This window comes from Chiloscyllium plagiosum, unplaced genomic scaffold (assembly GCF_037043375.1).
Source record: "Chiloscyllium plagiosum isolate Xiang-an unplaced genomic scaffold, Cpla_swu_hap1 HiC_scaffold_1, whole genome shotgun sequence".
In the NCBI taxonomy this organism is placed as follows: domain Eukaryota; kingdom Metazoa; phylum Chordata; class Chondrichthyes; order Orectolobiformes; family Hemiscylliidae; genus Chiloscyllium; species Chiloscyllium plagiosum.
Genome location: NW_028270139.1, coordinates 68,795,787 through 68,822,400, shown reverse-complemented (window position 1 = coordinate 68,822,400; position 26,614 = coordinate 68,795,787). Strand labels below are relative to the sequence as shown.

The 26,614-nt window shown below is 42.9% G+C and overlaps 1 protein-coding gene across 3 annotated transcripts in view; it reads right to left on the bottom strand.

The window, feature by feature from the left end:
• The window catches only part of grxcr1a (glutaredoxin and cysteine rich domain containing 1 a), a 102,320-nt gene that overhangs the window by 9,949 nt on the left and 65,757 nt on the right, over nt 1-26,614 (bottom strand). The window contains exon 3 of one of the 3 annotated variants that reach the window (XM_043692026.2): nt 24,857-24,922. The exons of the other annotated variants lie outside the window; for them this stretch is intronic. Coding sequence (XP_043547961.1) covers nt 24,857-24,922 — 66 coding nt within the window. The remainder of the gene's footprint in view (nt 1-24,856; nt 24,923-26,614) is intronic. 3 annotated transcript variants of the gene reach the window in all.

The window sequence follows — 26,614 nt, the reverse complement described above, 5'->3', positions numbered from 1 at the left end:
AACCAATGTCCTGTACAGCCGCAACATGATGTCCCAACTCCGGTACTCAATACTCTGACCAATAAAGGAAAGCATACCAAACGCCTTCTTCACTATCCTATCTACCTGCGACTTCACGTTCAAGGAGCTATGAACCTGCACTCCAAGGTCTCTTTGTTCAGCAACACTCCCTACAACCTTACCATTAAGTGTAAAAGTCCTGCCAAAGTTTGCTTTCCCAAAATGCAGCACTTCGCATTTATCTGAATTAAACTCCATCTGCCACTTCTCAGCCCATTGGCCCATCTGGTCAAGATCCTGTTGTAATCTGAAGTAACCCTCTTCACTGTCCACTACACCTCCAATTTTGGTGTCTTCTGCAAACTTACTAACTGTAGCTCTTATTCTCGCATCCAAATCATTTATGTAAATGACAAAAAGTAGAGGGCCCAGCACCGATCCTTGTGGCACTCCACTGGTCACAGGCCTCCAGTCCGAAAAACAACCCTTCACCACCACCCTCTGTCTTCTACCTTTGAGCCAGTTCTGTATCCAAATGGCTAGTTCTCCCTGTATTCCATGAGATCTAACCTTGCTAATCAGTCTCCCATGGGAAACCTTGTCGGACGCCTTACTGAAGTCCATATAGATCACATCTACTGCTCTGCCCTTATCAATCTTCTTTGTTACTTCATCAAAAAACTGACTCAAGTTTGTGAGACATCATTTCCCACGCACAAAGCCAAGTTGACTATTCCGAATCAGTCCTTGCCTTTCCAAATACATATACATCCTGTCCCTCAGGATTTCCTCCAACAACTTGCCCACCACCGAGGTCAGGCTCACTGGTCTATAGTTCCCTGGCTTGTCTTTACTGCCCTTCTTAAACAGTGGCACCATGTTTGCCAACTTCCAGTCTTCCAGCACCTCACCTGTGACTATCGATGATACAAATATCTCAGCAAGAGGCCCAGCAATCACTTCTCTAGCTTCCCACAGAATTCTCGGGTACACCTGATCCATTCCTGGAGATCTATCCACCTTGATGCGTTCCAAGACATCCAGCACTTCCTACTCTGTAATCTGGACATTTTGCAAGATATCACCATCTATTTCCCTGCAGTCTATATCTTCCATATCCTTTTCCACAGTAAATACTGATGCAAAATATTCATTTAGTATCTCCCCCATTTTCTGTGGCTCCACACAAAGGCCACCTTGCTGCTCTTTGAGGGGCCCTATTCTCTCCCTAGTTACCCTTTTGTCCTTAATACATTTATAAAACCCCTTTTGATTCTCCTTAATTCTATTTGCCAAAGTTATCTCATGTCCCTGTTTTGCCCTCCTGATTTCCCTCTTAAGTATACTCCTACTTTTTTTATACTCTTCTAAGGATTCACTCGATCTATCCTGACTGTATCTGGCATATGCTTCCTTCTTTTTCTTAACCAAACCCTCAATTTCTTTAGTCATCCAGCATTCCCTATACCTACCAGCCTTCCCTTTCACCCTGACAGGAATATACTTTCGCTGGATTCTTGTTATCTCATTTCTGAAGGCTTCCCATTTTCCAGTCGTCCCTTTACCTGCGAACATCTGCCTCCAATCAACTTTTGAAAGTTCTTGCCTAATATCGTCAAAGTTGGCCTTTCTCCAATTTATAACTTGTTTTATCTACTAAAGCCATGTCTGGTAAAACTCATTTGCAATGTACATGATCCTGATATCCCTTTCACTTCTTCTCTTCATAGCTAAACTTTTCCACCTTTAATGTGAACATTTTCCGTCTTGCCCTCAGGGTTTCCTAACACAACTCCACCAGTTCCCAATTTCTCCCACAGGGACTCCTCTCAGGTATCTGTCTGTTCCCAGAACTCTTTTCCTGGCCCATAATGCTCTCTGTGTATCTCTTATCACCTCTGAGGTGGAGGTTTTCTTCTGGTGTGCTGCTTTCATCTTGTTGCTGTTCTTAAGATTGCTATTGACTGTTTGTCAATTTATATATTCCGTAATGCTGACTGACTGCCTTGTCTTCTTAAAATAGTAATGTTCTTATTAAAGTGGTAAATCCCCTTTCACCAGAACAGTTTTCCCCCATGTCATTTTTTTTCTCTCCACCCATTGTTACCTTTAGGCATTTCAGTAGATCACTGATCACCACATCATGTTTGTCTCTGGTCACCAACCACTCGATGGTTTATACTTGTGGCAGGTCACTGATGACTCTAATTATAGAGGATAGAGCTAAAGGATAAACCATTAGAGATTATGTGCAAGAGGCACTTGCTTTCCATAACAAGATGTAGTTGGCCATGAAATCTGGAATTCAGATGTAAAAGCAGTGGCTGGGTTAATAAACCACTAAACACCAGTTACCCTTATTGCCTTTTTTTGCAAGCTCCAGTCTCCAACTCGCCTTGCATCATGACGTTAAAAATCCTCCCTCCAAGTATCCAACCGAAGATACTTTACATGACAGCATGAGAGAATACAGACAAGAAGGCTATTCGCTCCATCAATCCCATTTAGAGTCATAGAGTCATAGAGATGTACAGCGCGGAAACAGACCCTTTGGTCCAACTCCTCCATGCCGACCAGATATCCCAACCCATCTAGACGCTTCTGCCAGCACCTGGCCCATATCCCTCTAAACCCTTCCTATTCATATACCCATCCAGATGCCTTTGAAATGTTTCTATTGTACCAGCCTCCACCACTTTTTCTGGCGGCTCATTCCATACTTACCCAACAGTGGTGTTCAATTTTCATTGTTAGCAATTCATCAGCAATAGCTTGCATTTATAGTGAATCTTTATTGTAGTAACCTGTGTAAAAATACTTTACAGGAGCCTAATTGGACAATTTTAATACGGAGACAACATAAAGACAGAAAGCATGAGAAGTGACCCAAAGCTTGGTGAGGTTTAAGGAGCACCATAAAAGAAAGGAGAGACATAAAGAAGCTGAGGGAGAGCCTTCTGGAGATAAAGGCTTAAACAGCTGCTAATGAAAGGGCAAATTTAGTTAAGAATGCACAAAAGACTAAGAGTGAAAATGCTCAGAGGTCTCAAAGGATGAGAGGAGTTTATAGATACAGGAAATGTTAGGCTGCTCTTATAACATTTATTAACAGTCTTGGGGAAGAGATTAGAAAGAAAGTCAAAGCTGGAATTGAGTAGTCTTATATTGCCTTTAGATAAAAATGTACAAAACATTATATCTCATATGTACATTACTCAAATCTGATGATTACTTACATGCGTAACTTCTATTCTGCAAGTAGCACTGAAATCATCAGGTTCTATATGATTAGATTACAGTGTGGAAACAGGCCCTTCGGCCCAACAAGTCCACACCGACGCGAAACCCACCCATACATTTACCCATAACCTAACACTACGGGCAATTTAGTATGGCCAATTCACCTGACCCTGCACATCTTTGGACTGTGGGAGGAAACCGGAGCACCCGGAGGAAACCCATGCAGACACGGGGAGAACGTGCAAACTCCACACAGTCAGTCGCCTGAGGCGGGAATTGAACCCGGTCTCTGGCGCTGTGAGGCAGCAGTGCTAACCACTGTGCCACCGTGCCGCCCACATATGGTCAAGGTATTTCAAATATAATATGTGACCTTCACGTAGACCCGACAGCACATGTCAGGATTTTACGTGTGTGCTCTCCACATTTTTCTGTTTAATAAAACTAAAGGTAGAAAATTGACCAAGAAAATAAAATCAATACATGCCGTTCCTTAGCTTTTAAAGGAAAGAATATTTTATTGAATTGGCTGCTGCTCCAAAATGTATTAAAGGTAAATAGTTGTACAAGTCTGGACATTTCTGAGCCTATAACTGGTCTTTTGACTTATTTCTTGGAACTGCTGGTTAGTGGCTGCCTGGCAACAGGTATTTTGTGCAGAATTTCTTATCTTATCGCAGTACGGCATTGTGCCTAATGACGTTATAGATGAAGCAATTTATCCAAAATTCACTGTCAGCTTCACTTAAGTGGTTATTGCAGCATTGTATTGCTCCCACAGGATATCATCAGACTATTGTGCAGACTACTCTTTCAGACTAACTGGCCTGAATTTTTACAATTTTATAGTTAAGTGTCATTGTGTCCAAGCTTTTTTTTTGAGAGTTTTTCATCCTGAGGCCTAGTGGGTTTTCTCACTACATCTTACCAAATGCATCTCATTAATTGCTTAGCCCAACCGTATGGAATCCATCGCACCAATTCTGGCCTCATTTTATTACAAGCTCCATGAATGTTCGCTGAAAGATCAGCAACCCTAGTGCCCATGCCATCTAGAAAAGGCAACTGTGCACCCAGACAAGGGCAGTCCAGCATTCACCTGCACTGACAAAGTAACGGCACTGGCAGCCACAAAGCCATGTTGCTCGTGACGTATAATTAGCATGGCTGATACACCCTCACAGATCCAAACCATCTCTATCTTCTTAGCCGCTGTTTAACTACCAGGCCACACAGTGCACCCATCCTTATCTATATCCTGCCTGAACACTCTCTCCTGTCACCACTATTGTGCCCCCAATACCCTATGTAGACGTGCATCTTCTCATTGTCCAGTCAGGGAATATCACATACAGGGAAGTAATTAGACATTTCTAAATGAGAGTTCTTACTTACAGTCAGCAAAAGCAAACACAAAGAAAATGTGTAGTGACTGCTGTTTTCCCCAACAATTCAAAACATTGCTGGCACTACAACCAATGACTATTTTACAGCCCATGATGATATGCTGCACCCAGCTCTCATTGACTGAAGCTGAGTGTCAATCAGGTTGTAGCATCGACATAGTGGCACTCAGCCGCACACCAGGAGAGGGTTTCCTTCTCCCCACTGTTCTCTGGGTCATCCTCAAAAGGTTGTTCCTGCTCTTCCTGTCCCATAACCTGCTTTTGCAAATTTCATTAAGTTTCTTTGTTTTAACTTATTGGTATGCTTTGTTGTTACTCATTGCCAAAAAAGAATTAACAAAGGAAAACAATTTTAATTGAGGAAATCTGTGGAAGCATGTCAATAATTGCAATGGTTCCTGGGAAGTTGGTCAATACTTTCAAAGATTTTTGTGGATACGCAAATGTTTTCCTACAAACAGCTATGATGACTGCTCTTGAGGAGGTCTTCCATTCCTGAGTGAATATCACTGAATCATAATGTTAATTGCACAACTAGGAAAGAAAAAGTTGCATTTTTTTGTGCTTTTCATGACCACCAGACATCTCAAAACATTTACAGGTAATGAAGTTCTTCTGAAGTGTAATCACTGTTATAATTTAAGAAGTGCAGTAACCAATTCTTCTATAGCAAGCTCCCATAAGCAATAATGTGGTAATGCCCAGCTAATCTACTGTAGTTTACATGATCACACTAAACGTGTCTTTGCAATGGTTCATGAACTAACAGATTTGTATCAGCTCATCTTTACCATCTTCTCCCCCACCCCCCCCCCCCCCCCACCCCCACCTTTGAAATGCTTCTAAATTAAAATTTAACCATAAACAGGAATGATGAAGGGCTTTTGCCCAAAACGACGATTTTCCTGATCCACGGATGCTGCCTAGCCTGCTGTGCTTTTCCAGCACCACTCTAATCTAAACTCTGATCTCCAGCATCTGCAGTCCTCACTTTTGCCTGGATAAATAAAGACCAATGCCAAGGAACAGTTGATTTACCTAATTTCAGACCTGATTGCACCCCTGCATCCAATTCTACTATGAAGTGTTCCACAAAGTAACAAAAAGTCTAACTTTAAACTTAAGTATACATTTCATGCATAATAAAACTATTTTAGCACAGAAACTGTATAGCATTTGATCTGTATTTCACAGAATATAAATAGCTTTGCTTATAGATAGTGAGCCACAGGTATCAGTTAGGATCTGGTACTTAACATTGTTTCATAGTTTACGTTTCTGTTATATGCCTTTATAGTTCAAAGCTATGAGAATAATTAAACAAACTGTTCCCTCCACAACTGCAGTCTGCTTATTACAATCTACAAATACAGATGAATAAGAGGCAAAGAAACAATACTTGGTTAGAAATAAATCAAATGTATGTCATTTGAAAAGAATGTAGTTACCTAATTGTCACTGAAGAATTTGAGCCAGCGATCACATTAATGGAGAAATGACTGTTGTGATCTTACTCTACAGACACTTAATGTGTTCAGATACGAGTGAGTTGGGTCAAGATGTAGTAAGTGTATCACAGTTGGAAGGAAATTGATGGGTTTTTTTTATATTGTGAACTACTTGATAAAGATTGATTGTTATGATTCATTCCCTCAGTACCAATTATCATGTATCATGACTGCCAGGATGGTAGAGGGTAAAATAGGTAATCTTGCTACTTTTCCCTTTAGCAGTTTCTAGGTTCCTACATCACATCACTGATAATCATTTGTATCAGATGGGTGAAGATCTCAACAAAATCATTTAACTACAGAATATAATGTGAATTATTATACACAATTATCGCAAAACAGTAATATCTGGGCTTTAATATCTTATGAGTTTAAGTGGAATTATACTGAACAACAATGCATCAAAATGGAGGGTATTCTGCAGACCAAAGCAAATGAAACAAAGTTTAATGTTCTCAGCATCCATTACACAAGTTGGCACTTTTTTTGTACAGAGTGAATCTTGTGAAAGCTTTCGGCAGTTTCTTGGTGTTTGGTAAAGGTCAAGATTAATGTAATTTATGGGATCTGCATTAACAGCTCACGAAAGCAATTAAAAGAAGCCAACTGCCAAAGGGCACAAGCAGCAGGGTGGCACAATGGTTAGCTGTATCGCAGCACCAGGAACCTAGGTTCGACTCCAGCCTTGACAAACTGTCTGTGTGGAGTTTGCACATACTCCCTGTGTCTGTGTGGTTTTCTGCTGGATGCTCTGGTTTCCTCCCATAGTCCAAAAATGTGCAGGTTAGGCGGATTGGCTGTGCTAAGTTGCCCCATAGTTTCCAGGGATGTGCAGGCTAAGTGGGTCAGCATGGTAAATGTGGGTTTATGGGGATAAGGTAGGTCTGAGTAGGATGCACTTCAGAGGTGGATGTAGACTCAGAGGGCTGAATGGCCTCCACCTGCACTGTAAGTATTCTGTGACACAGAATATTATAAACTGTCAATTTTCACAGACAGCAGGGGCCTTATTAGATTTAGCCCTTGTGATAATGTAACTGAGTGATCTAAAGGAGCTCGATTCAGGATTTAGCCTTTGAAGGGGTATTGATTCAAATCACGCCACTAGTTCAGAGGTTTGTCCCCAGTGGTAGATTGACACTTTGACATGATGGAGAGGAATGTATATTCCTTGAGTTAATGGATAATTACTTCAGCAATCTCCATGCTCCTGGTTGGACCACCTCACAGCGGCAGTGGTCAGACTAAGTGGCCTCTGAAAAGTCCTCAATGGCAACTTAAGCAAAGGAAAACTGTGACTCGTCAGCTGTGAAAGTGGAAGAAAGCTACAATCTCTGTCATCATTGCTCAACACATCACCAAAATTTGGTCTTTGATTAAACAACTTAATGTTAAGCAAATTCACGAGCAGGTACATACCAATGTTAATGCCCTCTGGTAATGGAAGATAGTCAATGGGGGCAGAGCTGTGTAGCTGGTGTCCCTTTTTAAAAGAATGTATACTCAGAAAAAGATACTTGAAGGTTGTTGGACATCTGCATTGGGATAGAACAGTCTTGGATAGTAATGTCAATAATTAAGCAGTTCCCCCTCAGGACTCTGCCTGTGCACTCCAGGTAGGAAAGGGTCTAGAAAATGCCCCTAAAAAAAGGCTGCTCTCTTTCTCCTGTCTGAGGAACCACACCCAATTAGAACGTGATCTTTGTGGTCAAAGAAACAACAATTCAATCTTGTAACTTGGAATGTTAGAACATTTATGGATGATCTCTGGACTAACCAGCTAAGATGACCCTGCAATCATATAATGTGAGTTATCAACTCTCCAATTAGCATTAATGCCCTCAGCTAGATCCACCCTCCTGGGGAGAAGTGGCTGAAGGAAGAAACATACAATATACTACCTACTGGAAATGAAAGGCATATCATGACCGGCTTACCCATGGGGAATTTTCCATTCAGAGTAGGATCTTGAATGTATCGCCAGAACTCCTCAATTGTACAGTCATTGGGACTAATGCACCAACCATTGATTCAATGAAGATTTCAGGGGAAGTTCTATTTGAAATCTCAACAAAGACCCCACTGCCATCCCAAAAAAGAAAAGATCATCCTTTGTGGAATTTCAATGCTTGGGTCGGCCATGACTACACTGTTTGGAGAGGAACCATTGGGAAAAATGGCATGGAAAATGTCCATGCAAATAGTGCTTTCCTGCTGACAAAGTGTGTTCACAATGGCCTTATCATAACAAACCACATACTCCACCAAAAGGACAATTCCAAAACCAAATGTAGGTGTCTTCGATCAAAATGTCCAGACTACAGAGGAGGTAGTGCTGGATGTCTTGAAACGGTTAAAGGTGGATAACTCCCCAGGACGTGATCAGGTGTACCCGAGAACTCTATGGGAAGCCAGAGAAGTGATTGCTGGGCCTCTTGCTGAGATATTTATATCATCGATAGTCACAGGTGAAGTGCCGGAAGACTGGGGGTTGGCAAATGTGTTGCCACAGTTTAAGAAGGGCGGTAAAGACAAGCCAGGGAACTATAGACCAGTGAGCCTGACCTCAGTGGTGGGCAAGTTGTTGGAGGAAATCCTGAGGGACAGGATGTACATGTATTTGGAAAGGCAAGGACTGATTTGGGATAATCAACATGGCTTTGTGCGTGGGAAATGATGTCTCACAAACTTGATTCAGTTTTTTGAAGAAGTAACAAAGAAGATTGATGAGGGCAGAGCAGTAGATGTGATCTATATGAACTTCAGTAAGGTGTTCGACAAGGTTCCCCATGGGAGACTGATTAGCAAGGTTAGATCTCATGGAATACAGGGAGAACTAGCCATTTGGATACAGAACTGGCTCAAAGGTAGAAGACAGAGGGTGGTAGTGGAGGGTTGTTTTTCAGACTGGAGGCCTGTGACCAGTGGAGTGCCAAGAGGATCGGTGCTGGGCCCTCTACTTTTTGTCATTTACATAAATGATTTGGATGTGAGCATAAGAGGTACAGTTAGTAAGTTTGCAGATGACACCAAAATTAGAGGTGTAGTGGACAGCGAAGGGGGTTACCTCAGATTACAACAGGATCTTGACCAGATGGGCCAATGGGCTGAGAAGTGGCAGATGGAGTTTAATTCAGATAAATGCGAGGTGCTGCATTTTGGGAAAGCAAATCTTAGCAGGACTTTTACACTTAATGGTAAAGTCGTAGTGAGTGTTGCTGAACAAAGAGACCTTGGAGTGCAGGTTCATAGCTCCTTGAAAGTGAAGTCGCAGGTAGATAGGATAGTGAAGAAGGCGTTTGGTATGCTTTCCTTTATTGGTCAGAGTATTGAGTACAGGAGTTGGGACATCATGTTGCGGCTGTACAGGACATTGGTTAGGGCACTGTTGGAATATTGCATGCAATTCTGGTCTCCTTCCTATCGGAAAGATGTTGTGAAACTTGAAAGGGTTCAGAAAAGATTTGCAAGGATGTTGCCAGGGTTGGAAGATCTGAGCTACAGGGAAAGGCTGAACAGGCTGTGGCTGTTTTCCCTGGAGTGCCAGAGGCTGAGGGGTGACCTTATAGAGGTTTACAAAATTATGAGGGGCATGGATAGGATAAATAGGCAAAGTCTTTTCCCTGGGGTCGGGGAGTCCAGAACTAGAGGGCATAGGTTTAAGGTGAGAGTGGAAAGATATAAAAGAGACCTAAAGGGCAACGTTTTCACGCAGAGGGTGGTACGTGTATGGAATGAGCTGCCAGCGGACGTGGTGGAGGCTGGTACAATTGCAACATTTAAGAGGCATTTGGATGGGTATATGAATAGGAAGGGTTTGGAGGGATATGGGCTGGGTGCTGGCAGGTGGGACTAGATTGGTTTGGGATATGTGGTCAGCATGGACGGGTTGGTCCGAAGGGTCTGTTTCCATGCTGTACATCTCTATGACTCTATGACTCTAAACCATTGGCATCTTCTGGATTATGTCACTTTTCAAGATGAAGATCTAAGTGATATCCTGCTTGTTAGATTATCAACTGGTTTGATCAGTGATGAACATCCACCAACACAGCCCAAGAATAAAAATTCCCAAGAGGAAGAAAAGTAATGTTTTAAAGCCAAAGCAGTCTAACCAAGAAGGTGAATTTCAACTAAGATCACAACTAAGATCTGCACACATTGAACACAATCTCAGAGTAGTGGGATCAAATAGCTCTTTAAGATTCCCATTACCAGACCATCGGATTCAAGTATTGACAATACTAGGACCACGGAGCACTAGTGACAGTCCTGGAGAAAGACAGAGAAATGGAGCTGTACTTTTGGGATGGTCTTTGTCTGAATTGTGCTCGGACCAGTGTTCTGATACCTCGTGTAACTTGAGTTAAGGGGAGGTCAAACTAAACAGTGATGGTTGGTGATTGGGGTGAGTGATGAAGTGTCGATAAATTAAAGGGAGAGGACAGGATACAAAGGAAGGTAACAATAAGGTAAATAGTAATCAGTGTATGCCAAGAAAAGGCCAAGAGTACAAAATTGAGAATGAAACAAAGATAAGCCTAAAGTTTGCAAAAATAGTAAAACAACAGAACTAAATGAATTTATATTTGGATGTCTACAGCATTAATTACAAAACAGACAAACAAAAGTACAAAGCACAGAAGCTTCTCAAAATCTCAGAGCTGCATGGAATTTTGAATATAGGTCATGCTTGATGTTATGCAGGCTCCAAAAGTTGCCATAATGACTGCCATAATTCCAGTGCTTATGTTTTCCACAGTAGTCCAGCAATCAGTTTTCAAACGGACTGTTGACATCATTAATGTGCTTTCTTCACAATAAACACATTGGCTGGCAGAAGTTTTAAGAAGTGAAAATCAACTGTCCCTGTCAGGGTAACAGCATTTATACTCCATTACTACCAATCAACTAATACTCACCAGAACCTTCTCAAAGGCACCTAGAGACGGGCATTAAACTCCGGCCCAACTAGCCACACTTACATTTCCTGAGCGAATGAAGAAAACAGCATGGCAATTCAATAGTGCTGTGAGCATTGTAACTCAGGCTGAGGAAGCAAAATGCAAAGACTCAAGGCAAGGAACTGAAAGAATGCTGTGAGCATCTAGACAGGCTCAAAGTGAATAAGTGATAAAAGCACAAGCAAAAAAGTCAGAAGTGTAGCCTGGCCCAGTCCGTGAGCTGGATATATGTCCATAAGCACATAGTGTCTTTGCAGCAACATTACAAGACAGTGGACAGTCCAACCTGAGGTGCAGCATTGAAGTACAGAAGCATAGGGCAGAAGCATCAGAAATGGTCTACACAAGTTCTTTCGAAGCTGGCACATGCCAAATGCCAATGTTCATGAAGCTGGTGTGCATGAGATTGGTGATAATGGAACATGCACTTAGATGTCAGTGCATGGTGTTTAAAATCAAATTCAAGTTCCTTTAGATCAAGTAGCAAACTGAAGTTGCCAGAGAAGTCTCAACATTTAGCTTATTTGGTGAGGTAGGCAGTTAAATATAATTCAGGTGATTTAATGAAACATTTAACAAACTATAATCCCCCTTAGCGTTCAACTCGCCATGCCTTGCAAGGTGTTCACTTCACCATTCAGCAGATGCATTAAAATGGAACAAGTTGTACCTGATGTCAAGATAGACTTCGCTGGCAATTCTGCTACTGATCTCACCATGGCCCACACCATTCAAGCCCCTACAAGATTCCAACCCCCATTTATTTCAGTCTTAATACAAGGACATCTTCTGCTATCCTGTCAGATCAAATACCATACCTAAAGAGTTGGAGATTACAATCTGCAAAGACGTAATCACATGGCCAAGTGGAACAATCCTAAGATTAAATGTATGTTACAAGCACACAAGGGTTGAAAATGTGTATGTGGCTCACACTCAACATTGTCAAATTTGAGCCTATGCCCATGTTTAAAATTGGCTCAGAGAAAACCTGCTGTTGACCAACTGGTCAAAAGGCAGCGAGTATAAGATTTCTTTGGGCTTCCTAGACTCATGGCAGAACCAAAACGGAAGAAAGAGTCTCGTAAAATACGTAAACCGATGAGGATTAGAGAACTGTTTCTCATTGTCAACATGGTCAGTTTCTGTCTTCTAAAGCAGGAGTTAATGTATGTGGCAAAAATAGTGCTGAATGACCAGCAATATTCGTTGCACAAATGCTAATGCATCTGTATTGTCACAGAGTGCTTAAAGTGTAGAGGACTGATCAATTCAACTCACATTTAATAAACTATTCAAAGAGAGCCTAGCTTCCCATTGACCTGCCCTGGAGTTTTCTTGCCTCAGCAATTATCCTCCCTCTAATAACCCCACTACTACCTTCAAACCAATGCAGGATCTCCCAACAAAGTGCAATCTGGCCAGGGAGCCCACTGGAAATGTTCAGATCAGTCTAAATCTGGAAAGGTGGTTGGGCTTAAGAGTCAGCAACATTCATTGTGCCAAAATTAGAGTACAGAGAAAGGAGAAGTCAAGAACTCACCATCTAGGGGATTACTACGTACAGCACTAGGTAGGATCATGGTTATGTAATTAGACTGGCAACACTGAATCCTAAAGGCATGAGCTTAAGTTCCATTGGGGTTTTTAAGAGAATTTGAAATCTGCTAATTAAACAACCTGGGAAAAATGTTAATAATAATAATGAGGACACTGACAGATTGCTGAAAAACCCATCTAGTTCATCTGGCTCTTTAGGGATGGAAGGCTGGAGTATTTACCCAACACAACAGCAGAGTAACTCCAGATCCACAGCAATGTTCTTTACTCTTAACTGCTCACTAAAAGGGATGAGAAAGCCATCAGTTGCCAAGAAGGCCATTCAACATCACCTTCTTAAAGGCAATAATGCTAGACTTGCCAGAGATGTCCACATCCCTTGAATGAATATATAAAAGAGTCAATGCACAAATCATGGAGATCCTGATCCCTAACAAGTCTCTTCCTCATTCCCAGCAGGTCTCCCTCCAATTTCCAGCAAGTATCTCCCCAATCCTCAGCAAATCTTTCCCAGATGCCCAGTGAGTGTCTCCCCAATTTCGGGTTCCCCAGCAAATCTCTCCCCAGTCTTTGATACCTGAACGTGGAATCAATGAGGCAACAAAAGCAAGACGGCAAGCACAGCACCAAGTGGACTGGCGATGAGTAATGCAATGAGACCGCCAGTCAACAGGCAGCAATTGGAATAGAAGCAGAACTATGAGGCAATGAGGTCATAGGAACTGGGCATCTATTGGGGCAGAGAGTAGAGTGGTAAAATGGCAACCGAGCAGCAATGGAATAGTGAACATTGTGACTTGCAAAGGACAGAACGTCCCTATTGCATAGGTAACACTACAAGAGAAATGCTTAACAGCTCAATGTTCATTATGATATTAGAAGATCATTTCCTGAATAAACCTGTTCAGAGACATTATTACATAGCTCTGGAGCAGATGGGAGTTGAACCTAAGTCACTTGGTCCAGGGGTAGGGATACTACCACGGCACCACAAGAGGGCCCTCATGAGATTAGAATTATGTAAGAAGAAATCAGAGACAGATGAATTTCATTGAATAGCAGTTGTAACTAATTATACCTCACCTACTGCTCAATGTGCTTTAGTCAAATAGATTGAAAGTTTTTTTTCTCCGTTGTCTATGTGTTAGACTGTGTTTTCACATTTTCACTTAATGGCACAGTCCTTCTGTGTGAGCACAGCCAAACAAACATTGAGCAAATGAAGCAGATAACAGCCCAAAGAAGGTCTTGCAAGAGCGCACTGATACACCATATGAATTTTAAACACTTGTATCATTTGAATGTCTTCTATTAGCTTTATTTGAATATTTTGATATTTGTTCATCTGCATTTTATACCAGAGATCTTGGGTTGTGAGGCTTTATCTAAAAAACTCTTGCAAACATAATACGCAAAGAGATTTCCTGACTCTGATATGATTGTTCAACATGCCTTCTGCTTCTTTGCAAAATCTGAAATTAACTGTGGAGTGTTCAATAACACACTACTTTAATTTCATGTGGAATATATGGCTTCTTTCCGAATATACTGGCAGCACTAGAGCTGTCACCACAATTTACAGGCTCCTTAAATCAAGTAGCATCATTAAAAACATTCCATATGCTTGATTAAATATTGATCAGTGCTGGTCAAATGCAGTATCTGTAGTATCTAAACTTCTTCTATGTGAACCAGCTCTCAGAGCAATCCTTTAGAGTTTAGCATGTTTAAAAATTACATGTTTAACTTCATAGCATGATATAAGCAGATTAATAATAGATTGCAACAAAATTCTCAATTATCCCTTAATCTGAAAGCTTCAATATATTAAGATGAATACCATCTTTGTAAACAGGACTGGGCTGTTTTGTGAGCAACAAGAAGAACAAAATTCCAGAGATTACCACAGATCAGCCAAGCATTAGTCTCAGAGGCACACCCAGAACACTCAACCCTGTGATATCCTCCTCAGTAATATTAATGGCATTGTGCTCAGATTGAGACAAGCTGTTCTGCAGATTGTCAAACAACAGCCTAATATAGACATACTCATCGAATTGTACCTTACTATGTGCCAGACTCCTTTATCATTATTCCTGGGTATTTCCTGGCAGCACACATACACAAGAGATGGCAGCTCTGTGATAGACGGTCAGGTGGACATGCTCCAGCATTCTCAACATCGAATTATGCCTGTGACGGCTGATGAGATCAGATAAAATCTGGGCAAGAAACCCTTCTGCTGATTATCACCCACAGCACCTCTCCCACCCAACTCGGCTGATGATTCAGCACTCCTCCACGTGATCCTCACCTGGGAGGACGCACTGAAAATGGTAATGGGATGGCTGTTTCCATTATCTTCTTACCAACAGTTATTCAGTAGCATTCAGAACTGATGGAGTTGTCCAAGTCCTAAAGGACATATCTGCCAAACTAGGCATGCAGAAGGCGAAGAGGGAATCAACACAAAGAAATTACGTACTTTGGCCTCATCCTAACCCACCTAGTCCTTGCAGGTGAATTTGTCTGTGACCGTAGTGGCAGTGACCACCACACTATCTTTGTGGAAATAAAGTTCCTTTTTCATCTTATTACATTAGTAAGGATATCTGTGCAGGGTTGTCTGGGCTGGATCTGCATTTGTCACATCTAAGTCTGATGTTGCATAGTCTACTTCATTTTGTTTGTATGATTGCTCGGAGCACATAATGTTCATAATTGATGAGTTTCACTTGATCGAGTAGATGTTTTGGCATTCAGATGGTGTATTTTGTTGCACTCTATTATTTATCATTATTACACACGACTGCTATCATAGTATGGAATTAAAATAATGTACCAACATTCTAAATGAATTCAGAACATATGTCATTGCTCACAACTGGACATCCAGGAGATACTGAGGTGTATGGACAACAGGAGAATATTCTACCAGTCTGTACCCAGCATATCCCTCAGTTTACTGTTACCATCAAGCCAAAACTGACCCTGGTGCAATGAGAAATATAGGAGAAAAAATGCACATGTATCTAAAAATAAGGTGCCACCCTGATGAAACCACAAAACAGAATGTATATGCTAAATAATGCGAGAGGTGTTCCATTGTGTTGCGTCTCACTGTAAGGGTGTCAAAAAGTCCTTAAGGCACATTATCATGACATCATCACTACCTCATTACAATGTGTTGCATCATCGTCAATGTGTCATAATTTCCGTTGAGGGTATAGAGGTCTCATACTCATTTAAAATACGACACGCTAGTGGACGCAAACTTCTCTGTTGTAGCACAATAGCTTAACGTAGCCCAGACACTATATGTGTCTCAACATTGCAATGTTTGAACATAATAAATAGTTTTATGAAACATGTGTGGATTCTTCAATATTACAACATTCATGCCCAGTTTCTTCTGTTACATGAAATAACAGAAGCAATACCAAATCAGATAAAACTACCTGTTGAAGGCAAACAATTGTGATCTCTAAAAGACTCCAATATCTTGGTGGTAGATATTTGGAACGCTAATTGATGATCCTCCAGAACAACAGAGACTTTGGATAAAAGAAGAGCTTCCCTTAAACAGTATCAGTTACAATGAGTACAGAACTGTTGACAGAGCATTGACGACCAAGAAAACAAAGTTAGTTTATTATTGGGGTGATAACATAGGCATTGCCACATCAGGTAAATACTCCGTCCAGAGGCAAGTTCACACTAAGTTATTCCATTGATTAGACAAAACAATCCTCCAACTAAAGCATGAAGCCAAAGCTTTCATGGCTGAAAATTAAACAACCACTGCAATTGGAAGAGAACACTTCATGAACATCCAGATCAATAATGGTAGATCCCAGCCTATTTGATTGTAATTGTCAATGAAAAGTGTGAAGTTTTTACTACCATCTTGAGCCAGAGGTGACAATTTATTAATCCATCTCAGCCTGCTCCTGAGATATCCCACAAGCAAAGAAGCAAGAAAAATGGCAGCAATGCCAGATAGACTCTGAAAAACATCCTAGCTATAAGTCCAAAGGTTGGTGTTTCAGAACCATCCACTCTTCCAGCAAAGCCCTACCATTATAGCCACAACACTGGCAACCATTTATCATTGGACAAAATTGTCCATGAAAAGGTAAAGATAAAGTTGCCAAAGTCTCAAAGCTTCTTCTTCAATGACCATCACCCTACCATCATAAAGTCAGAAGTGAAGAAGTTCACTCATGTTAACAAAATGTGTCAATCCAGTTGAAGCTGCTCAGGTACTGAGGTAGTCGATGTATGCATGCTGCAATTTGTGGCAATAGTCTGGCTGTCAGTTCGGAAATGCTCCTAATGTATGGTAGTGCGGCTAGTCCTTTGGGTTGCGGCATGTCCTCGTTCCGTTGTCTTTCCCTTAGGCATCTGTTGATGAAATTGCGTGGGTATCCGTTTTTGGCGAATACATTGTATAGGTGTTCTTTTTCCTCTTTTTGCAGATCTGGTGTACTGCAGTGTGTTGTGGCCCTTTTGAACAGTGTCTTGATGCAACTTCTTTTGTGTGTGTTGGGGTGGTTGCTTTCGTAGTTCAGGACTTGGTCTACTTTCCTGTATACCTTTGTGGTGAATTCTCCGTTCTGTGTTCTCTGTACCATCACGTCTTGGAATGGGAGTTGGTTGTTCTTTTCTTCCTCTCTAGTGAATCGGATTCCTGTGAGTGTGGCGTTGATGATCCGATGTGTGTTCTCTATTTCTGTGTTTTTAATGATTACAAAAGTGTCATCCACATATCTGACCCAGAGTTTGGGTTGAATTTGTGGTAAGACTGTTTGTTCTAATCTTTGCATTACCGCTTCTGCTATGAGTCCAGAGATGGGTGAACCCATGGGTGTGCCGTTGATTTGTTCATATATTTGGTTGTTGAATGTGAAGTGTGTTGTGAGGCACAGGTCCAGTAGTTTGAGTATGCCGTCTTTGTTGATAGGTTCAACGTCCTATTGTTTGTTCTGTATGTCCAGCAGGTTGGCTATTGTTTCTCTGCCTAGGGTTTTGTCAATAGAGGTGAACAGTGCCATTACATCGAATGAGACCATGGTTTCTTCCTTGTCTATGTGTGTATTTCTGATGATGTCCAAGAATTCCTGTGTTGATTGTATAGAGTGTCTGGATCCGCTGATCAGGTGTTTCAGTTTCTGCTGTAGTTCTTTAGCCAGTTTGTGTGATGGTGTCCCTGGTAGTGATACTATGGGTCTGAGTGGGATGTCTGGTTTGTGCACTTTAGGTAGTCCATAGAATCTGGGGGCGTTGTTGCTTTCAGGTTTCATTCTCTGTAGGTCAAACCTGGTTATCTGTCCGTTTTTTTGTAGGTTCCTCAGTGTGTTGTTTATCCTATTGGTGAGCTGTGGGGTGGGGTCAAACTCCCTCTTTTGGTAGGTGTTGGTATCTGCAAGTAGTTGTTGTGCTTTTTGGATGTACTCTGCTTTATCCAGGATGACCGTCATTCTGCCTTTCACTGCTGGTAGTATGATTATGTTCTTATCGTTTCTTAGTGATTTTAGTGCTTCCCTCTCCTTGGTGTTGTGTTTGTCTTTTCCTTGTCTTTCCCTTATATCTTCCTAGTGATGCCCATATCCTATAACTCAACAAAAAAAAATTGTAGTTTAGATCAGAGTGGTGCTGGAAAAGCACAGCAGGTCAAGCAACATCCGAGGAGCAGGAAAATCGATGTTTCGGGCAAAAGCCCTTCATCAGGAATAGAGGCAGGAAGCCTCCAAGGTGGAGAGATTATCTCTCCACCCTGGAGGCTTCCTGCCCCTATTCCTGATTAAAGGTTTTTGCCTGAAACATCAATTTTCCTGCTCCTCGGATGCTGCCTGACCTGCTGTGCTTTTCCAGCACCACTCTGATCTAAACTCTGGTTTCCAGCATCTGCAGTCCTCACTTTTGCCTAAACAAAATTGTAGTCAGTGAGCATCACCAAACTATTCAATTGCTTGGTCATCATAACTAATCTCCCAAAGATTGACACAAACACATGGTCCAATGGGTCTAATTGAACAGTGATCAAATATAGGAAAAATGGGCCAGATTTTTCAATGATTGCAGATCCTTTTTTTTATGAAAGTAGGGAGCCCTACATTTGTGAAAGGAGATTCCACTCAGAGCTCCCTCAAAAATGAGGAGCCTCACTTTCACTGTGACAGCTCTTTGGGTAGTACAGAACTATCAGGGAACGGCAAGCCATGCTCTTTCCAGAGTGAACATTCGGGTATTCTGAAATGTAACGGCCTCGACCATCATTTTGACGACTGCTGTTAAAGTGTGAGTCCTGAGGTAAGTGTGATATTAGTATTCTGGGAGAGTTGACTGTCATGTGGGGGTTGGGTGCCAGGAGTAGGATCTGAAAATGTGTTGCTGGAAAAGTGCAGCAGGTCAGGCAGCATCCAAGGAGCAAAAGAATCGATGTTTTGGGCATGAGCCCTTCTTCAGGAAACTTCTTCAACAAATAACCATTCCTGAAGAAGGGCTCATGCCTGAAACATCGATTCTCCTGCTCCTTGGATGCTGCCTGACCTGCTACGCTTTTCCAGCAACACATTTTCAGCTCTGATCTCCAGCATCTGCAGTCCTCACTTTCTCCTGCCAGGAGTAGGATGCCAAGCAGGTTGGCTGCCAGAGTGCTCAGTGAGCAGAGGAGTTAGGGTGCCAGGTAGCCTTGGTGCCAGCTGGGAAGAAATGGAATGAAAGATGGCTCCCAGGCGTTGTCGGCTCTTGGAGCAGATATCCTGAGAGGGGTTCTCTGGTCCCTGAAGAGTATAGGGTCCGGGTGTGTGGGTGTGCCGAGTTCAAGAGGGAGAGGGGAAGAGGAGTCATGGTCCTAAGTAACAGAGGACTGGGTGTCAGAGTAGTGGGTGTCAGATCCTGAGGACAATTATTGAGTCCCAGAGCGTGGGTTGTCAGGGTTTGAATCCATCAACATGGATTTGAGGTTAAACAAATTTGTTTTGGATTATTTTCCATCTGTAAAACATGACGCATTGTGCTTTTGTCAACAAATAACCACATTTCTTTAACAAAGTGTGGGTAGAGAGCTGCTTCCTAACAACACTTTGTTTTCCTCTTCCATTGTAAATATCATCTCATAACCTGCGGGTTTGAAGAAGAATTCATTAATTTTAATATCACTGGAGTGACAATGTTTATGGGGATTTCTGATTGCACTCTCTCCCTCTCTGTCTCTCTGAAACACGTCCCACAATTATCCAGATTGTGATCACACAGTAGAGTCTCTCTGTGCTCTGTTATGCATTATTAACTCCTTTCATTTGGAAAATAATTCATTGCTTTTCAGTGTTAACTAATTGAAAGTGGTAAGACAAATGTGTTTCTTTTTCTAAAATAATTCTGACATTAGGATATGTTATATGATTTGCTGTGCACTAGTGAAAGGATTAACTTTGCTAATCTTTGTAATTTGGAGATGCCGGTGTTGGACTGGGGTGTACAAAGTTAAAAATCACACAACACCAGGTTATAGTACAATAGGTTTATTTGGAAGCACACTAGCTTTCAGACCGATGCTTCATCACCTGATGAAGGAGCAGCGCTCCGAAAGCTAGTGCTTCCAATTAAACCTGTTGGACTATAACCTGGTGTTGTGTGATTTTTAACTCTGTTAACAATGGTGATAGCTAGACAATATGTTGAAGGTGTTAGCCCCCTGTGTTCTCTGTCTATGACCTGATGTTTAGATTGATTCTAATCTAAAAAGTGAGATAACAGAGTTCTACATGGATTCATGCAGTTTTTGAGCAAAGTACAATGTAACTCTGCAAGTACAAATTCACCCCATAAAATATATGTATGCATGTGGGTCTTTGTCTGTCCATGTGTGTGTGTCTGTCTGTCTGGGGTAGGGGTTGTGAGTGTGAGAAAGTGTGTGTGTGTGTAAGTGCAAAGTGTCTTAGGTCTGTGAGGGGGTGCATGTGTGAGTGTGGGAGTGTGTGTGTCTATAAGGGTGTGTGTGGGTGTCTGTGTGCGCGTCTGTGTGTACCTGTGTCCGTGTGTATGTGAGAGTGTGTGTGTGTAGGAATATCTGTGTGTGTGTAGTGCAATGGTGATCACCTGTAATGTGACATGAACCCAAGGTCCCGGTTGAGGCCCTCCCTATGGGTACCGAACTTAGCTATCAGCCTCTGCTCGGCCACTTTCCTCTGCTGCCTGCCCCGAAGTCCACCTTGGAGGATGGTCACCCGAAGGTCCGAGGCTGAATGTCCTGGACCACTGAAGTGTTCCCTAACTGGGAGGGAACCCTCCTGTCTGTTGATTGTTGTGCGGTGCCCATTCATCCGTTGTCGTAGCCTTTGCTCAGTTTCCCCAATGTACCATGCCTCTGGGCATCCCTGCCTGCAACGTATAAGATAGACAATGTTGGCTGAGTCACCTGAGTACAAGGTGGAAGGTGTTCCCACGCGTAATAGTGGTATCTATGTCCACAATCTGACATGTCTTGCAGCGTCCACCGTGACAGGGTTGTATGGAGTTGTCCTGAGAGCCGGGCAGTTTGCTACGAACAATGATCTGTTTGAGGTTTGGCGGTTGTTTAAAGGCAAGTAGTGGAGGTGTGGGGAAGGTCTTGGTGAGGTGCTCATCCTCATTGATAATGTGTTGCAGGTCACGAAAACATGGCGTAATTTTTCAGCCCCTGGGAAGTACTGAACAACGAAGAGTACCATGTCAGTTGCAGCCCGTGTCTGTCTCTGAGGAGGTCATTACGGTTCCTTGCTGTGGCACGTCGGAACTGGCGGTCGATGAGTTGAGCATCGTACCCCGTTCTTGTGAGGGCATCCTTGAGTACTTCCAGGTGTCCGTCACGTTCCTCCTCAGATCCGGTGTATGCGTAGGGCTTGTCCATAGGGAATAGCTGTTTTAATATGTTTTGGGTGGAAGCTGGAGAAGCGTAGCATTGTGAGGTTGTCTGTGGATTTGCGGTAGAGTGTGGTGCTGAGGTGTTCATCCTTGATGGAGACGCATGTGTCCAAGAATGAGACAGATAGTCGAGAGTAGTCCATGGTGAGTTTGATGGTGGGATGAAACTTGTTGATGTCACTGTGTAGTTTTATCAGTGACTCCTCGCCATGGGTCCAGAGGAAGAAAATGTCGTCAATGTGCCTGGTGTATAATATTGGTTGGAGATCCTGCATAGAGAAGAAGTCTTGTTCGAACCTGTGCATAAAAATATTGGCATATTGGGGTGCAAATTTGGTCCCCATGGCTGTTCCATTTGTCTGGATGAAGAACTGGTTGTCAAAGGTGAAGACATTGTGATTGAGGATAAAGCGGATGAGTTGTAGGATGGTGTTTGGAGACTGGCAGTTGTTGGTGTTGAGTACTGAGGCTGTTGCTGCGATGCCATCATTGTGGGGGATGCTGGTGTAGAGTGTGGAAACGTTCATTGTGACGAGGAGTGTTCCCAGTTCGACTGGTCCATGGGTACTGAGTTTCTGTAAGAAATCCGTAGTGTCGCAACAGAAACTGGAGATCCCCTGTACAATAAGTTTCAAGATGCCTTCCACATAGCCGGAGAGATTCTCACATAGGGTCCCATTGCCCGACATGATGGGACATCCCGGTGTGTTGGCTTTGTGTACCTTTGGAAGGCAGTAGAAGTCGCCTACACAAGAAGTACATGGGATGAGGGCGCGTAGGGAACCCTGAAGGACTGGATCCAAAGTTCTGATCAGTGTGTTTAATTCTCGGGTGTGTTCTTTGGTCGGATCAACTGGTAGTTGCCTGTAGTGTTCCTGGTTGTTCAGTTGTCAGTACACTTCCTTGCAGTAATCTGTTCTATTCTGAATGACAATGGCTCCTCCTTTATCTGCTGGTTTGATGACAATGTTGTGATTGGTTTTGAGACCCTGGATGGCATTGCGTTGTGAACGGGTGATGTTTTGCTCTACCTTGTGAGTAGAGCTGATGAATCTGGCATTTATATATTTCCTGACAGTTTGAGCATACATGTCAAGCCCAGGGCAGCGGCCCTCCGGTGGGGTCCATGTTGACACCTTCTTTGGTCGCTCCTCTACAGAACCCTGTGATGACTGTTCACGTTCATCAGTGGGCTCAGTGGGATCACTGCCGGCAGCTTGAAAGAATTCCCGGAGTCTCATTCGTCTGATGAACTCCTCTGTGTCTGCTGCCAGAACCAACGGGTCCATTTTGGTAAACATTTTTTGTAAACATTCTTAATGAAACTTTCATATAAATACTGCATAAAGAGTTGCCTGGCAGTAACTATTCACCCACCCCCAGCCGACAGCAGGTGGGAGAATATTAAGGGACAGATCAGAATAAAAACAAAATGGGTAACACATCTCTAACTCATTTCACAGCAGTGGACCATGTGGTATACTGGTATGAAGGAGCAGGACAATTCATTTGCAAGTTTATATCAAGATCCCACAATATAATTAAACAATTATTATAAAAGTTTTCCAGGGGTGTTTCACCCTGCTCTTCAAAGAACCTTGACATTCCTTCTGTCAATCACAGAAAACATTACTCTGATGCCAAATGGTGGATAACCTACCTCTTATACCAACCCCACTGTTCTCCATCATCCTATCAGCAAAACCTGCTCCCAAATTCTCCAAACCTCTGATGACGTAACCTTAGCCCTCTCCAGTTCTGATTTTCTCTTACACTCAACAGAACGCTAGCTTATTCATTAAAGTTCCTGAAGGATGGCTGCCCCCTCTATGTTCACCTTATGGTCGAGATCGCATTAGGATGGAAGACCAAGTTAATCATTTGTACATGATTGCATTTCAAAACAAGCAAAATATAAAAATTAAAATTTGCGTACATCCTAGCATACAATTTGAGCTATCCAAGTAACCCAAAATGCACACGATTGTTCTTTTACATTGGCACTCTATGAACTGTGCCGTCCTCACCATGGGCCCGAATATTGAATTCATTCCATTCAGAAGGCATATCTTCAAGGCTTCTGAATTTTCTACAGGTTTTTTCTGTCCTTCAGAGAGGCGTACGATGGAACACACTTTGAAACAACCTCTTCACAACAGTTTGAAGAGCATGACTATATTTAACTGATCTGATTTTTAAACAGATCTGTTACAGTTTCATGATTTTGCCATGGCATATGGAAAAGCTGCTAATTCAGCTGCATATCAGCTTCCACTTCATCACAAGCTGGTATAGGAAAAGTTCTAAGCATTATGTCTAACACAATGGTTCAGCTTGCATCCTTGGACCTTTTCAGTTTCCTTCAGGGCTTGTAGCAACTTTCATCACTCTGAGCAATCCCTCTGGCCACAACTGTAAGTTTTTACAGTTTCACCTCTCACATCAAGGTCTATATTCACAGGACACCTGTCTGATCTCCAATGTGTCTTTACTGAAATACCTGTCCCCAGTGTGTGTGTACCTCACAGTACAGTTCACATGATTACAGTGGTCCAGGAAGGTCATTTGTACCTAATTGCAATCTAAACAGATATACAGTTTGCTTTGTCATGAGCTTGTTCTTTCAACCATCCGTTGCTCTGATCTAAAGTCTTTTCTCTTTCATGCAATGAAGCTCTGAGGTCCAAACTTTGTCATTAAATACTTCTCTCTCCCACCCTGCAGATCAAACTACCTGAATGATAGGTTCATCCTCAAGAATCCCCAGCTGTAATGTGCTCTAACCAGCATCATCACATTCTCTGGCCGCTTGCATCCTTCACTGTGGTTCCCTACTTCCCTGTATATATATCGATGCTTCTGATTGCTACAATCGATGACTATTTCTACACAAGTGTAACAACACATAAATTAAACCCTCAAATTTTAGTATAGCTTGCAACACATTTAAAATTATGTTATAGCTAATTAGGAGATTAGCTATAATGACTTGTTGTGAAGTGTTTATGATTAAAGCTCAAGAAATGTATAACAAAACTAATAAGCTCTTAATTATGAATGGGTTAAATAATGATGTGTATATTGTATCACAAATACAGCCAAAAAAAAAACAACTGGTAAATTGACATGAGAATAAAATCAGAAATAAATCAATTCGTGCAAACAACTCACAATAGCTGTTACTTAGGGAAATAACATGCTAAAGTAAATAAAGCTGAACTTTCTCTAAATCTAAGGCATGCTACTTTTGTTGTAAATGTATATTTACCTCAATCTTTGTTAAGAGATCTTGTAGCTCCCCTGATTCATTCATTGACAATATTTTCTCTGCACCCTGTTAGCAAATAAATGCATAATAGCACTAAGAGAAGCTTCACATCAAATCCCTAAGTGAAGGAACATTATAGTTAAACTACATGTTGCATACATTTTCCCCCAAATTCTTCCCTCCCCTGAAGGCAATGATATTTGATGATATAGTCCTGGTGTACTTTACCCCACTTGATCGGTGCCATTGGGGAATGTGTAAGCATGTTGTTTGACTGTGGGAGTAGTCAAGGTGATGCTGTTTTCACTTGGTGATTTATAGCAGCAGGAGAAAGTGAGGTCTGCAGATGCTGGAGATCAAAGTTGAAACTTTATTGCTGGAACAGCACAGCAGGTCAGGCAGCATCCAGGGAACAGGAGATTCGACGTTTCGGGCACAGGCCCTTCCTCAGGAATGAGCAGAGAGTGTTCAGCAGGAGAAGATAAAAGGTAGGGAGGAGGGACTTGGAGGAGGGGAGTTGGAAATGTGATAGGTGGAAAGAGGTCAAGGTGAGGGTGATAGGTCGGAGTAGGGTGGAGGCGGAGAGGTCAAGAAGAAGACTGCAGGTCAGGAAGGCGGTGCCGGGCTGGAAGGATCCGGCTGAGACAAGGTGGGGGGAGGGGGGATGAAGAAACTGGTGAAGTCCAAGTTCATCCCCTGCGGTTGGAGGGTTCCCAGTCGGAAGATAAGACGCTCCTCCTCCGACCGTCGGGTTGTTGTGGTTTGGCGGTGGATGAGTCCAATGACCTGCATATCCTCGGTGGAGTGGGAGGGGGAGTTGAAATGCTGTGCCACAGGTTGGTTGGGTTGGTTCGTCCGGGTGGCCCAGAGGTGCTCCCTGAATCGCTCCGCAAGTAGGCGGCCTGTCTCCCCAATATAGAGGAGGCCACACCGGCTGCAGCGGATGCAGTAGATGATGTGGGTGGAGGTGCAGGTGAATCTGTGGCGGATATGGAAGTTTCCCTTGGGGCCTTGGAGAGAAGTGAGGGGGGAGGTGTGGGTGCAAGTGTTGCACCTCCTGCGGTTGCAAGGGAAGGTGCCGGGAGTGGTGGTTGGGTCGGTGGGGGGTGTGGATCTGACAAGGGAGTCGCGGAGGGAGTGGTCTCTACGGAAAGCTGATAGGGGAGGGGAGGGAAATATATCCTTGGTGCTGGGGTCTGTTTGGAGGTGGCGGAAGTGACGGCGGATGATGCGCTGTACATGGAGATTGGTGGGGTGGTAGGTGAGGACCAGTGGGGTTCTGTCCTGGTGGCGGTTGGAGGGGCGGGGCTCAAGGGCGGAGGAGCGGGAAGTGGAGGAGATGCGGTGGAGGGCACCGTCGACCACGTCGGGGGGGAAATTGCGGTCCTTGAAGAAGGAGGCCATCTGTGTTGTACGTATTTTGAACTGGTCCTCCTGGGAGCAGATGCGGCGGAGACGAAGGAATTGGGAGAATGGGATGGCGTTTTTACAGGGGGCAGGATGGGAGGAGGTGTAGTCCAGGTAGCTGTGGGAGTCGGTAGGTTTGTAGTAGATGTCCGTGTTGATTCGGTCGCCTGAGATAGAAACAGAAAGGTCTAGGAAGGGGAGGGAGGAGTCCGAGACTGTCCAGGTGAATTTGAGGTCGGGGTGGAAGGTGTTGGTGTAGTGGATGAACTGTTCAACCTCCTCGTGGGAGCACGAGGTAGCGCCGATACAGTCATCAATGTAGCGAAGAAAAAGATGGGGGGTGGGGCCAGT